This window comes from Triturus cristatus, chromosome 3_1, assembly GCF_964204655.1.
Source record: "Triturus cristatus chromosome 3_1, aTriCri1.1, whole genome shotgun sequence".
In the NCBI taxonomy this organism is placed as follows: domain Eukaryota; kingdom Metazoa; phylum Chordata; class Amphibia; order Caudata; family Salamandridae; genus Triturus; species Triturus cristatus.
In genome coordinates, this window is record NC_140583.1 from 616,459,939 (window position 1) to 616,472,689 (window position 12,751).

The 12,751-nt window shown below is 44.3% G+C and overlaps 1 protein-coding gene across 4 annotated transcripts in view; it reads right to left on the bottom strand.

Annotated features, from left to right (window-relative positions):
• The window catches only part of PCSK6 (proprotein convertase subtilisin/kexin type 6), a 1,413,069-nt gene that overhangs the window by 771,732 nt on the left and 628,586 nt on the right, over positions 1 to 12,751 (bottom strand). For all 4 annotated transcript variants that reach the window (XM_085644552.1, XM_085644551.1, XM_085644550.1 and 1 more), the window contains one exon: positions 6,216 to 6,326. In XM_085644552.1, the coding sequence (XP_085500678.1) occupies positions 6,216 to 6,326 (111 nt within the window). The remainder of the gene's footprint in view (positions 1 to 6,215; positions 6,327 to 12,751) is intronic.

The following is a 12,751-nucleotide window of genomic DNA, read 5'->3' on the forward strand; positions in this document are numbered from 1 at the left end:
CACACACACGCATCCACCCCCTCTTCATGTAGATGCCAGCCACCACTGAGCAAAGTGCGTACATGCTCGCGCACCTTACTCTCCCCTGAGCCCGGAGCCTGTGAGGGATACCTCACACCACCCCACACCAGGACAACGACCATGACCGCTGCAATAGCTCGTCATTACATAAAAAACACACAAGTGGCTTGAAAACTTGTTTTTCTCTTGGTGCGCTGCAGGGCAGGCAAATCCAGTGGGCAAGAGGGCCAAGATTGTCATAGGACTGACTGTGATGGGAGCAGGAGGCCCTTGTTAAGGCTTCCTGCTATAAATTACCCTAGGGGCCTCTTTGCCCTAAGAGAAACACAGTGCTTAATTTGAGCCAGTGCTTTCCGGTGCTCACCACCGGAACTTAATTGGTTTACGGTGCTCAGCACCGGCACCTAATTGTCAACACCATACTAAGAACACTCTACCAGATGGTGGCGCTGCTCATCTAATTTAGAGAAGATCAGAACAATGGTTGTTTATGAATACTATATACATTAAAATCGCGAAATACCTGCCTCCCCAGCCATTCCTTCAGCTTTCGGGACCTGGAATAATCTGAATTGTCACACTTACATGCGAGAGAGATGGGAAGTAGTTGTTTTGGCAGCGATGGGTGGTGCAAGCTGTAGTGGTCTCCTGGTCAGAGCCCTGGCATTTAATATTTTAATATTTTACAAATTAAGCACTGGAAACACTCATCTACTCTGTAACTGGTGTGTACCAGGCTATATATTCACGTCATTAATTTTGCTCTCTGAAAACACTTACAGTAATACATTTCAGCGTGCAATCCCTGTTTTTATTTTCGGAATCTTGCATCCGCTAACAGTGTTTGCATTTGATAGATTTTGTGCCTCTGTACTTTTTTTCATGCACCAAATGACTCTAGTATAGCGCATATGCTGAACTGAGCCACTTCTAGGTGTCTGGGTGATTTCAGGGTACCAGTGGGTGTTCATGACACAGTGTGATTGAAAGCTCTGGATCTGAGGCTGAAGGAAGTGGGTGTTCCTCGCAGTGCCTGTCCATAGGTCAAAAAGGTAGGCAGACTACATGCTCATCCAATCAATGGCCTCTCGGCAGAACAATATTCACTTGAGTGTAGAAGTGGGAGATAGAGGTCCACAGTTACGAAAATAAGGACTGTGCCAAAGGAAAAGAAAATTCTGTGTTTATAGTGGAGAAGACAGAGTCTGATTGCGTGCCTGTGCGAGGACACAGTGAAGAGTGAAAAGTGTGATGAAGGCGATGATGTGTTAGACATGCAGATGGGGTATTTCAGAAAGATGCAGGGAGAAAGAGTCTCTAGGTGCATGGAAAAATGAGAGAATGCAAAGGAAAAAAGGTACAGAAGAAAGAACTGAAGTAAATAATTCACTTAAAAGCTACCCTTCCACAGAACTTATTAATGTTTCATTCAGTCTCATATTTCCAGAATTGATACATTTTCAGTTCTAATTATTCGCAACATTATCATTCATGTTATTCATTTATTGATATTGCTTATAAGCACTGGCAAAGTCAATAGGTCTGACTTGATTTAGGGGCATGTTCATTGCTCTGTAATATATCAATATTAAATTAAAGAAAACTCAGACATGGGTGAAATACTTTTCCAGTGGCACGCTTTGGGATCAAGATTCTACTTCAAATGTTTTAAGCCACACAATTACTTAAATAGGCCACGCCTTTTGGAACAGATTCCTTTCTAGGCCTCTTTGGCCATGGTCCTTTTGGAGACAAGCCATTCTCTGCAATGAGAGTTTGAGAGGAAAGGGGCAACCCAGATTCATAGTAATGCATGGTTAAAAGAAGCATTTACTGTTAAACTTCTAACTGTGCTGTGTGTGTGGGGAAGGGTCTGCTAGTGGTCAGCACTGACAGTAATTACAGCCCGATAATGAAACGTGATTCGATGGTGTCTTATATTAAAGTTCTTAACTTTAAAAACAAAAACTCTGATATGTTTCTACGCAGTGAGTGCAAGAAACCTTAATGTAATTTAAGGCGGCAATGAAGTCCCTTTTTGCCTTTCACTCATTTAGTTTATGTTGCATGGTGTGTTTCCCTGGCCTGTAAGAGTATTTCCTTTTCCCTGAAGTGTTTCTGTAGTTTTGCTTTTTAAGCAACATGAGTCTTGTATAATGACCACACAGTGCACCCACAGCTCCACTTTTTTAGTTGGCCGCAGGTGGGGGCTCCAAGCCCCACACGGATCAAGCAGGCTCCGCTAGAGGGAGCCGGCCCTTTTTTTTAAATTTCCGGTGAGTGCTCCAGTGCCCACCAGGGGCACTCACACTGCTGGTACTGTTCAGGCCAAAGGGGGAGCCCCAATGCCGCCACGGCCCCAGCCAGCCCCCAATTCAGCACCATATTGGGTGCTGGCCGAAGCCAGCACCTTTCTTTTGCTCCTGTCTGGGCGGGAGCAAAGTAGAGTTCCCTTTCCAGGAGAGTGCTGGCAGTGTAAACCTGCACTCTTCTGGGCAGGGAACCACAGTGTCCCAGGGACACTGTATAGTTTAATTTCCCAGGGAATGTGGTCCCTGGGGTCAATATCTACATGAGGAGGGGAGCGAGCGGCCTTTTAAAATAAATTTGTCAAGGGGATGGAGTCCCCGGGGCTCTACAGTGGCTCAGGAAGGGGGGTCCCATGCCCACTCTCCCCTTTATTTGTTATTCAGCCCCAGGGAATGGGGCTCCCAGAGCCTTATTGAGGCACTAGGAAGTGGGCTGTATGCCTCCCCCTTATTACTTCGGCCAGGGGAATAGGTCCTCCTCGGTTGGGAAGGGAAGGGAAGCGAAGGAGAGCCAGGCTCCTCCTCCCCTTTAACTAATATGTCCAGGCCCCACAGATGGGGTCCCTGGGCTGTAATCAGCTCAGAGAAGGGGGATCCACACACTCCCCCCTCTCCAAATAATGATAAATTTGTACCCCTGGGACCTGGCCCACTCCGGGTGTCATTTAAACACTAAAACTATGATAGTTGCCATTTTCTTGTTTCATTTTGCCACAATCCCACTGGAGTACCATGTGATCACAACCATGTGATCACCACAGGGTGGCTCTTCTGGGTCCCTCGCCCAAAGGCTAGGGAGACAGGATACCCTTACCCTTCCCATTATATTGTTTTTTTCCCGTTTCAGTACAGAGTATTAAGTCCCGACAGTTCTTTAATGGATGCGGCTGCCGCCACATTTTCTTTCATGTTGCAGCCAGCAAATCACCTCAAGAGTGAAGAGCTCCTGTGGGCTCTTCACTATTGAGGGAACGAGGTGCCCCAAGGTAAGAAAGCCCCCAAGGCCTATCAGAACGCTCTAATTTTTGCAGTTGTGCTTGGAGGAATCTTGCAAGAGTCCCTTTAACTTAAACATCCAGATATACAAATAAGTTTTAATCTTAAATTCTCAAAAACTACTTAACGGGTTTACACCAAATCACAAAAGAAAGCTTTCTGGATGAAGATCTAGCTTTATGCCAAATTTGGTGTAATTCCTTTCAGCAGTTTTTGTAGTTTTGCGTTCCAATAAAGTCTATGAAAAATGCATGTAGATGCTGTATTTTGGGACCCCCTGTCCCATTTTTCCAGCCCCCCCCTAATGGATCACCCCAAAATGTTCTAGGAAGGAGCTAAGCAAAAAAAGGAAAGTTCTATTAAGATTTGCCAAATACCATCAAAGTTATTAGCAAACCAAAAAAGGCATTTCCTATAGAAACTCAGACCTAACTATAACTACATTTACAATTCTGTCTAGCCACCCTTTTATCATTAATCTTCTATCCGTCCTGCTATCTTTCTACTCACACTTCCCGTTATTCAAGCACCCTTTTCCCACCTATGCATCCATTCTTTCTCATCCATTCATCATTTCACCCTCCTTTTATCAGTTCACCCAACCATTCAGACTTCCATTCATCCATCCACAGATCCCGCCTTTCATTATTCAAGTTGTTCTTCCTTTTAACCACCCATGCAAATGTTGTTTTACACTTTCATCCACCAGTCTTTTCACCCTTGCATCTATCTTATCATACTTTTGGCCCTTCTATTTTTGTCTCAGTTTATTTCTTATTTTCATATGTCCCTCAGTTTACTCTTCCTTCCAGCCCTCTCTCTCTCCCGCTCACGTTTAGCAGAATAGTCAGTGTATCCTGGACCCTGGTGCCAGGAAGGAAATGGGCCCCAGCTGGTATTTAAATTATAACATATAGCAATAATTAGGGTTCAGTGGGCCCCCCCTAGCTTCTGCGCCAAGGTAACACTGCACCTGCTGCACAGATGGAAGCTATGCCTCTGCACACTCTTTCCTGCTCTTTCTCACATCATTTCACCATTTGGGCCTCCTTTACTACCATTAGCTTTCAGATTCCTGACCTCTATTATGGTTTTCTCTTACTTTGTGTTTTTTAAGAGCTTTTTTCTGCAAAGCTGCAGACAGAACAGGCTCAGACATTATTATAAGTGTCAATACCACCCCTGCTTAATTTGTGAAAATGGGGGGGGTTACCTATGCCACTGTTTCTTGGGAAATGCAGTGTGAGAGCAGACATGAAGGTGGTAGACAGACTTCTTGACAACAGAATACTTCATGATGAAGAACTAAAGAAGACATCAACTCCGGCAAAACCCACCAACAACACGACATGGAAATACCGTGAGAGGTGTCCAAGAGTTTTATTAATTTGAAAATACGGTTTAGTTACGTGTCTTTAAGTTAGAAAAACTAGGCCCAAAACTGATTTACGGGCCTCTTTGAGCAGACATCGATTTAGATTTTTCTGAAGAAACGTGGTTTTAAATTTACAAGACATGAATGTATATTCTTCGGTGTTTTTACTTTTCATAAAATAGTCAAAACGAGATTTGCTTCAAACTGTTCTCTATTCTGTACTGTATCTATCTATCAGTGTGCCTTAGGAGGAAATGTTCTCGCCACTTTGTAATAGTCAAGGCTGCATGAGCCATGACTGTTTTCTATTCATACATAAAATTGTTTATTGTTGAGTTTGCTTTAAGAGTGTAATGTCATTTCCCTTGTATGCAGGGTAAAGGGAATAATTAAATATAAAAAATGTAGGCAGTATCAAAAGTAAACTTTTTTATGTAACACAATTTCTGCAATGATGATTGGTTTATGTGATGTATCTTAGTTAACTTAGTTCTCTGATACCACCTCTGCTATGCCGAGAGCGTTTTCTTTCACTCCTTTGAAACTATAAAATGCGCTTTTCTGGGACGTGTGCCAGATCTTTTCCTCGCATCTACAAAGGTAGACTCTATAACAGTTTGTTATTCGATTTATACTTAGGGACATGCTCAGTATGGAAGCAAGGAAAAATCTCACAAATTCTCTGTCAAACTGTTCTTTGATTTATGACCTCTCGCAATAGGCTTTATTCTTATGCATTATTGGTATAGGTTTGAATATGACTAACTAACCACTTTTGCCTTCTGTAATGATTCTTAACTTTGAATAAACATTTATGGTTTGACTTTCAAGTTTGTCCTGCAAAGGTTTTCTTTATTATGCACTAGGGCCCCCATCCTTTGAGACTCATTCGTCCCCAGTCCTGCACTTCAGCCCTTTGAATTTATTGGAGCAAAGTGCCAACATGGGGCTTGGGAGAACATTGCTTGGGATAAGGGATGGCTTCACAGTGGACATAATATGTTCATTTCTGTATTTCTATAAATCGAACCAATAGTCTTGTGGGGCTTAGGGAGAGGGCTGCACATGTCTACCACATGTAAATCATCAATTCCACAGGAAATAAACGGATCACCTGTCAAAGACTCAGACAGCAGATAGCGAATGTTGCTTACAATCACTGCAGACAGTGATACCAGTCTTATTGACCTATAAAAAGATGCAAAGCTGAATTAACCATGCCACACTTCCGATCAGGAATATAATAGGGGGGCCTTGCAGCACAGAATAATGGGGTTTGGTAACCCCAACATTCCGGAGTGTCTAAACGGACCAAATGCCTTTGTGTATCTGTACAGTATCCTGACTGAGTGATTAGTACTGTCACCTGGGCATTTACATCATGGGTGGAGGAAATGTCGCTACACTGTGCAACTGACCCTTAATGTGTGTTCCGCCGCTGATTCCAACATGAAGGCTGCAGGTCTGAGATCCCATTAGAAGAGGAACAGGTAAATGTCTGGTCTTATGCTCACCATGTACCACATGCTGGACCAGATGGGGTCATTGAAGTGAAGGGCGCTGGGGTCCGCTCGGCTGTGCCTCTTCACTCTTCTCTTCACTTCCTGCTGCTGCACCCACTCCACCTGCAGAGAACACAAATGGTAAAACCCGTGTGCTGAGCAGACACCATCATTGCTGCCACCAGGCCCACATTATGAGTCAAGGAGGAAAGGGTCCTTTCCCGAAACAGACGCTCTCCACACTCATCCTATTATAGCTCCATTAGCCAAGAACAGTGGACAGTTATATAAAGATGTAAAGCAGCTTGTCCAATTACAAATTCAAAACACAAAGGCAGAGGAAACGCTGTAGAGTTTGAACGCAGCCCCTTTCAGGAAGACATCCAGGAGACACCCTCAAAGCAGTAAGCTAGAGCACCTCTCTGGTACAGTCTAAACCTAGTGAAAGAGAACGCCTCCACCCTCAGGAGAGATTACAGAAGAGAGGCGAGCGTGGGGGTTGATTGTGAATAGGATGAAGACATCAACGATGAAGAACTAGTATTACAAGTAACTAACTTTTTCTTTCCTGTTTTTGAATCATGATCTTTTTTGTCAACCATAGCCGCAGAATTATGAGCAGCCTCTGCATACAGAAGGAGGGTGAAGGAGCCCAGGTGTTATGACCTTTGGAGGCAGTCTGCCCTACCTGAGCTTCCGCTCTGGCATGAGATGCCATCCAATAATGCCTAAAATATAAATGCTGATTTTCAAGTAGCAGCATTTCATATTTTATCAATGTGAATCAGCCACAGTAGTGCCCATTTCTCTATTTCAATGGGCTCCACGTCTACCAGGGAGAGATGGTGTAATTTCACAGAGCATAGCCTTATTGCAGAATAAAAGACACCTGGCCTTAGATTGAACGGAAGTGGTTGCCTCCTCGCCTGGCTTAGCAGAGCAAAAATACATTTTGACAGATCTAGTGGCAACTTCTGCGGCTTGAGACCTGACAGCTGTATCTATCAAATGGAAGACTCTTAAACAGAATCAAACCACACGCACCCGCCACTATTATCATTGATTTTTTTTCATGAACTGCTTTGTGTTTCACAGTAGTAAATAACACACCAGGAGTACCGCCAAGACAACAGTCACCAATATTCACTTAGCGCATACATTCAACAAACAATGGAGGAAAAAACAAACCAGTATGGCATCAGTACGAGACCATTTCTCACACACGGTCCTCTTTGGGAGTGTGTTGTAGGGCAGAGTTGGAATAATGGACTAACGCCGCAAGCCCAGCACCCCCAAGCTCCCTTTTATTTAGCAGTAACGCTGACCACGACGGTCACTGTGTGCGCGCCTTGTTCTGTGTTGCGCCATACTGACAATCAAAAAAACAAACCAGAATAGATGTTCCTAACTACTTTCAGTAACACAGAAAGTCTCAGAGGTTTCTTGGAGAGTCTTGGATTTTCTTGGAGGCATATCTGCTGGTCAGGCTTCGGGAGCTCCTGGTGTTCCATAATCAGCTCCTGCGGCTCTGGGAGATGTCTGTTGGGTTTTCATTTGTACGTCTGAGTTAGTTTGCAACTCTCCTGCATCTGCAAATTCTCCATTGTCCCACACTATGCTGCCATCTCCTCTCTTTTCCTCTTGAGAAGTATCTAGATGATAGGATTTTCTTGAACACTGACGCATTTTGAGTGATCCTTTTGCATCCTCTTTCAGCAGAAACCCATGTCCCCTTTTTTTTACTTATTGTCCACTGTGATTGCGTATATAGCAGCTGAGTTTTGCTAATGGAAAATCTGATCTTTGACCAGCTCTCAATCGCCAATGCGAATGTCATAGTCCATGTCCATGCGTTTCCTTGTGGCAGTTGGATCGCCATCTTCCTTGGCTCTGCTTGTGATCAATCTCCTGTGGGTGCCATCCCAAAGCCGCTGGGGTGAGTTCCAGTGGATTCATCCCAAACAACACAGCTGCTGGTGAGCACTTGGCCATGCAATGAGGGGTATTTCTATGAATAGGCAGAAAATTGTGGCGTGCCCATTCAATGTTTTCACCACAGTCCATAGCTATCCATAATGTCTTATTCAAAGCGATGTACCTACTGCTGGGATGTGGCCACTGTGGCAATATCTGCTGATGCTGAATGTGCCATCCTTGCATGCATTTGCAAAAGTCTAGTCTATTCAGGGGGTGAACCATTGTTCGCCTGGACGCAGACTGGGAAGCCATAGGCCATAAAGATCTTTACAAATATAGGTCTGATTCAACTGACTGCCAAGGTCTGTACATTTTAAACCACAGGATTCTTGGAGCATGCATCCGCTAGGACAAGAAGCTGCTGTTCATCCAGTAGGCTGCCAAGATCTATTCTGACTTTCACCAAGGGTGCTGGTGGAAAACACTGCTTCTGCTTTTGTTACAGGGGGGCCTATATTGCAGCACTGCTGCAAAACCGGCCCTCAATAACAAAAAGACACCTCCCACTGCTCCAAACCCCCCACCCTTGTGGCTCACTGAGAAAATGCCCGGTGCCTGTTACAGCCAGTCCGGCCCTGCTCATGGCGATGAAATAGTTATTCAGTCTGCTCCTTCACTTGGTTGAACAACAGGCAAGCTGTTGCGGGAGCAGCCAGCTCACTCAAGGGACTATTTGGCACATTACATTCCCCAAGTGGAAGGCTGCAGGCACTGTAGCTCCTTTTTGTGAAGGGGTCTTCACTGGTTCCGTCGGGGGTGGTTACTGTGCCTGGTCTTGGGCCTCTGCCTCAATGTGTGGTTTGCCCCCCCACCAGGTTCTACTGAATGGGGTGCCATCTGCAGAGAGGAATGTGTAGGGCTGTCTCGCATGCTGACAAAAGGAGAGTCTCTTTTGCAGAACTGTGCAGGTCCTGTTAGTCTCTGGACTATCTGACAACACAGCCACATGGGGGGGATTAGCTATCTATTACTGAAGCTGTTGCCTGTTTTGTTCCTCTTGCTCGCTTTTTTGTTTATTTTTATGTAGCAAACACAGAAAGTATTGGAGTACTTTACCTGACCATCGAGCCTGGAACCTGTTTTCCCAGTTCCAAAGTCAGCAGCTTTGGCAGAATTCCACATACACACTCTCTCATTGCATTATGAAACCGAATGACACACTGATGCCAGCCGGCCTCATAAAACACTCCAAACTTAAATCAAAGAGACAGCCCTCTTTTGTCATTTATGCATTTGCTCGGCTTTCTGGTGGACCTGCCAGGAAAAGAGAAAAGAGGAGTTTTCACACCACCCTTATATCTCTATGAAACCTAGGAATGGATGAGTGTGCTCTTTGAGAGTTTGGGCGCTGGAAGTAGCAATGTGTGCATACAGCCTTCAAGGAACTTAGGGTGAGATTTATTCCAAGATCCTTTTGTACCGGCCGTCCAAGAATATTGTCCCGCTTTTGTGACGCATACACTTTAGTGACAGTGAATCTGTCGTTATAAGCTATACTTCCCCAAAAGTACCCCTTATTCTATGCACTCTGCATTCATGGACTCCTGGTTTGTTGTCCATTTTGTACAATTTCTTCTGACCGTTAAACATTGATTCAAACATTTTCTCAGCAATTATTGTCAACTTTGAGCATGAGTCAAACATTGCTTCTACATCATGTCCCTCAATTTTTATGATACCCTCAGGATTGTTTAGGACTCATTCCTTAACCTTTAAAAAGATTTCATCAGACACTTGAGTTACATTACCTTGGGGATACTTTCTGGTATATAGGCTACTTCTGCAACAAATCCTGAAATGGCCCTTTTTCCCACACTTATTGCAAGTTACTCTCAAAGTAGGACAATCTTTGCTGTTGGCCTTGTGCTAGCAACAGCCTCTATAGGCCACTCAATTTTTGTATTCTTTGGGCCCCACCTTAGTACCTTTTACTACTAACACATCACTCATATTTGGTGATTTAGCTCGCATTGGGCTTCTCCTCCCCATCTTGTTTTATTTTTTTCACACAGTGTGTCATGTGCTCAAACTGTTTGCCCACTATCAAGACCTCCCCCAGTGGAGGATCATCTTTTAGCCACAATTCTTCTCTTATTCTTTCAATCTCGCATCTAAGCAGAAACTGATCCTTTATACGCTCCTCACATGTTGCCGCAAACTTGCATGTTGCAGCCACCTTCCTTAGATCTGACACAAACTCCTTCACAGTATCGTCTTCTTTCTGACCCCTCTTCCCGAAATGAGAACATTCCATTATAGTGCTGACTGTAGGTAAAAAATGGTTGTCTAGTTTTCTTTCATTAATTTCATGCTCATTGAGTCCCCTCTCCTCATAAGCACCAGCTCAGGTAAGTGCTCCAATATCTCTGGCCCCTCTGCTCCTCGATAATGCTGTAGTAAGGCTACCTTCCTCTCCAACCCTAAATTTGGACCACGTTTTGGAATACTTTCTTCCATTTGTTCAATTTTAAAGGTGGCTCACCGGGTTTACAGCTGTCAATTCATCAACTGCCTTTCTCAAGTGCCTCAGGGGAGCTCAAGTTAGAACGCCCTGGCATCAACATTCTAATTGCATCACCAGACCCCACAGGCAAGGGGTGCTCTGGTCAAAGCATTAACAACAAAGGAAAGGGGATGGGGAAAGGAATAAAGGGGAAAGCACTATTCAGGAAGATACCACACTGGGCCTATTTAATTTTTAATATACTATTGTGGGAAGTTTATGAGTGACTCCCAAGAAGTATTATTTAGGTATTAACTACCTCAGGGGACCCAAGCAACAGCCCATTGGCACTAAGCACAGTGGTTGGTTCCTGACTTATGAACAACGCTGCCTTTGATCAGAGCAAGAAGACTTAAATCTTCACAGTAAGTGTGTAATCCAAAGGACTTTTGGTGTGTACCTTTGGGAATATGACATGTGGTAAGGGGTTAAGGGCCATCTATCTTACAGTAAGCACACAAAAGGTGATGGAAGGCTGCTTGCAATAAGTCTAACCACTGGAAATAGTTTGGGTAGCACTGCAACCCATCATTCTTTTACTCACCTTGCCACCTCAGTTTGGACCTAGCCATATGAATCACTGTCTTGATCCTGATCCTGATGGGAGCAATCAAGCCTGAACTGTCAAGCCAGGTCCTCCCTGAACTGGAACACAAGCAACCCAGAACCGCTTTTGCCCAAGTTATGGGCTCATCAGCCAGGTACAGCTTTGTTCAAGTGACAGAGTGAGCATGGGACCCATATCTGGACCTACCCATGCCACTTAGGGTGGTACATGAAATGCACAAAAGGTGATGGGTGGCGAGGCTGCCTGCAATAAGTCTAACCACTGGCAATAGCTTGGGGTAGCACTCAACCCATTGTTCTTTTGCTCTCCATGACACTTCAGTTTGGGCCCAGCCATATGTACCGTACTAAGTGGCATGGGTATGCCCAGATGTGGGTCATGTGCACACTGTGTTACTTGCCTACAGACCTAGTATCAAACAGAGAACTCTCACACAAATTGCTAGGGGCCCAGTTCAGATATCCTTCAGAAATTATTCTTATTTAAAATGTTTGCCATGTACAATGGCTAACGTTGGTTGTGGTCAAGGTTCCAGCATAACTTAACTAACAAAAGAGCATTATCAGCAACGCTGTAGAAGTCCCAAGAAGGAAATTCAAATGAAGCTTCCCAGAGGACACTGGAATTACAAAAGATTGCAAGGCAAGCTCTCACAGACCAACCTAGGTGCCATGCTTCACCTTAGGGCTGCCTCCTCCACCAGAAATGATTATGGTGATTATCGGGCTCCATGACTCCAGGGAGAACTTTGTATGAGAGTGCTGTGGGATGCAGGGTTTCTGCCTACAATCTCAGGGCTGCAACCCAACGATAATACATTAGAATACTTTATTCACGAAGGGCATTAGAGATAACATAGAGAGTGGGCACAGTAGAGTGCGGATTCCTAGCAGTGTTATTGCCGCAGCATTATTTCAGTTGACATTTTTCAGCCATTTGTGCGGTCTCAACAGGAGTCCCCAGCTCTCATCAAGAGCAGGATCCCTACTATTTCAATTAGTAGCCATTCATACAACACATATCTATCGCACTATTTGCATTCAGATAGTGTAGTACAAAATATACCGGCATCCTAGCAATGAGTTCTTGAATTGTGCAGTCCTGCAAAATCTAAAAATAAAATGAGCATATAAACAAAACAAAACTTACATTTAGATGCAGCGAAATGCTAGAGGCCACATCACTGCATGCATGTGTTTTGGTGCCACTGCAAAACACATGTGTAGGTGTATAAGGGCTCGCTTTACAATTGTTTTGTAATTCCAGGGTCCTCTGGGACACATTTAGACACATGTAGACATGCCTTTAGCACTCCCTAGAATAATGAGAATTTCCTTAGAATTTCCTTCTGGGACTCCTATAGCTTTATCATGATTGCTCTGTTGTTCAGTTAAGGTACGTTTGGGAAGGTAGACCCCGAGGCGGCCCAGTTCCCTCTTGCTCCCTTGTCCCTTTCTTCAAGTATAGTAGACGATTGCGTGGTTCCAGCATGTCGTTCAC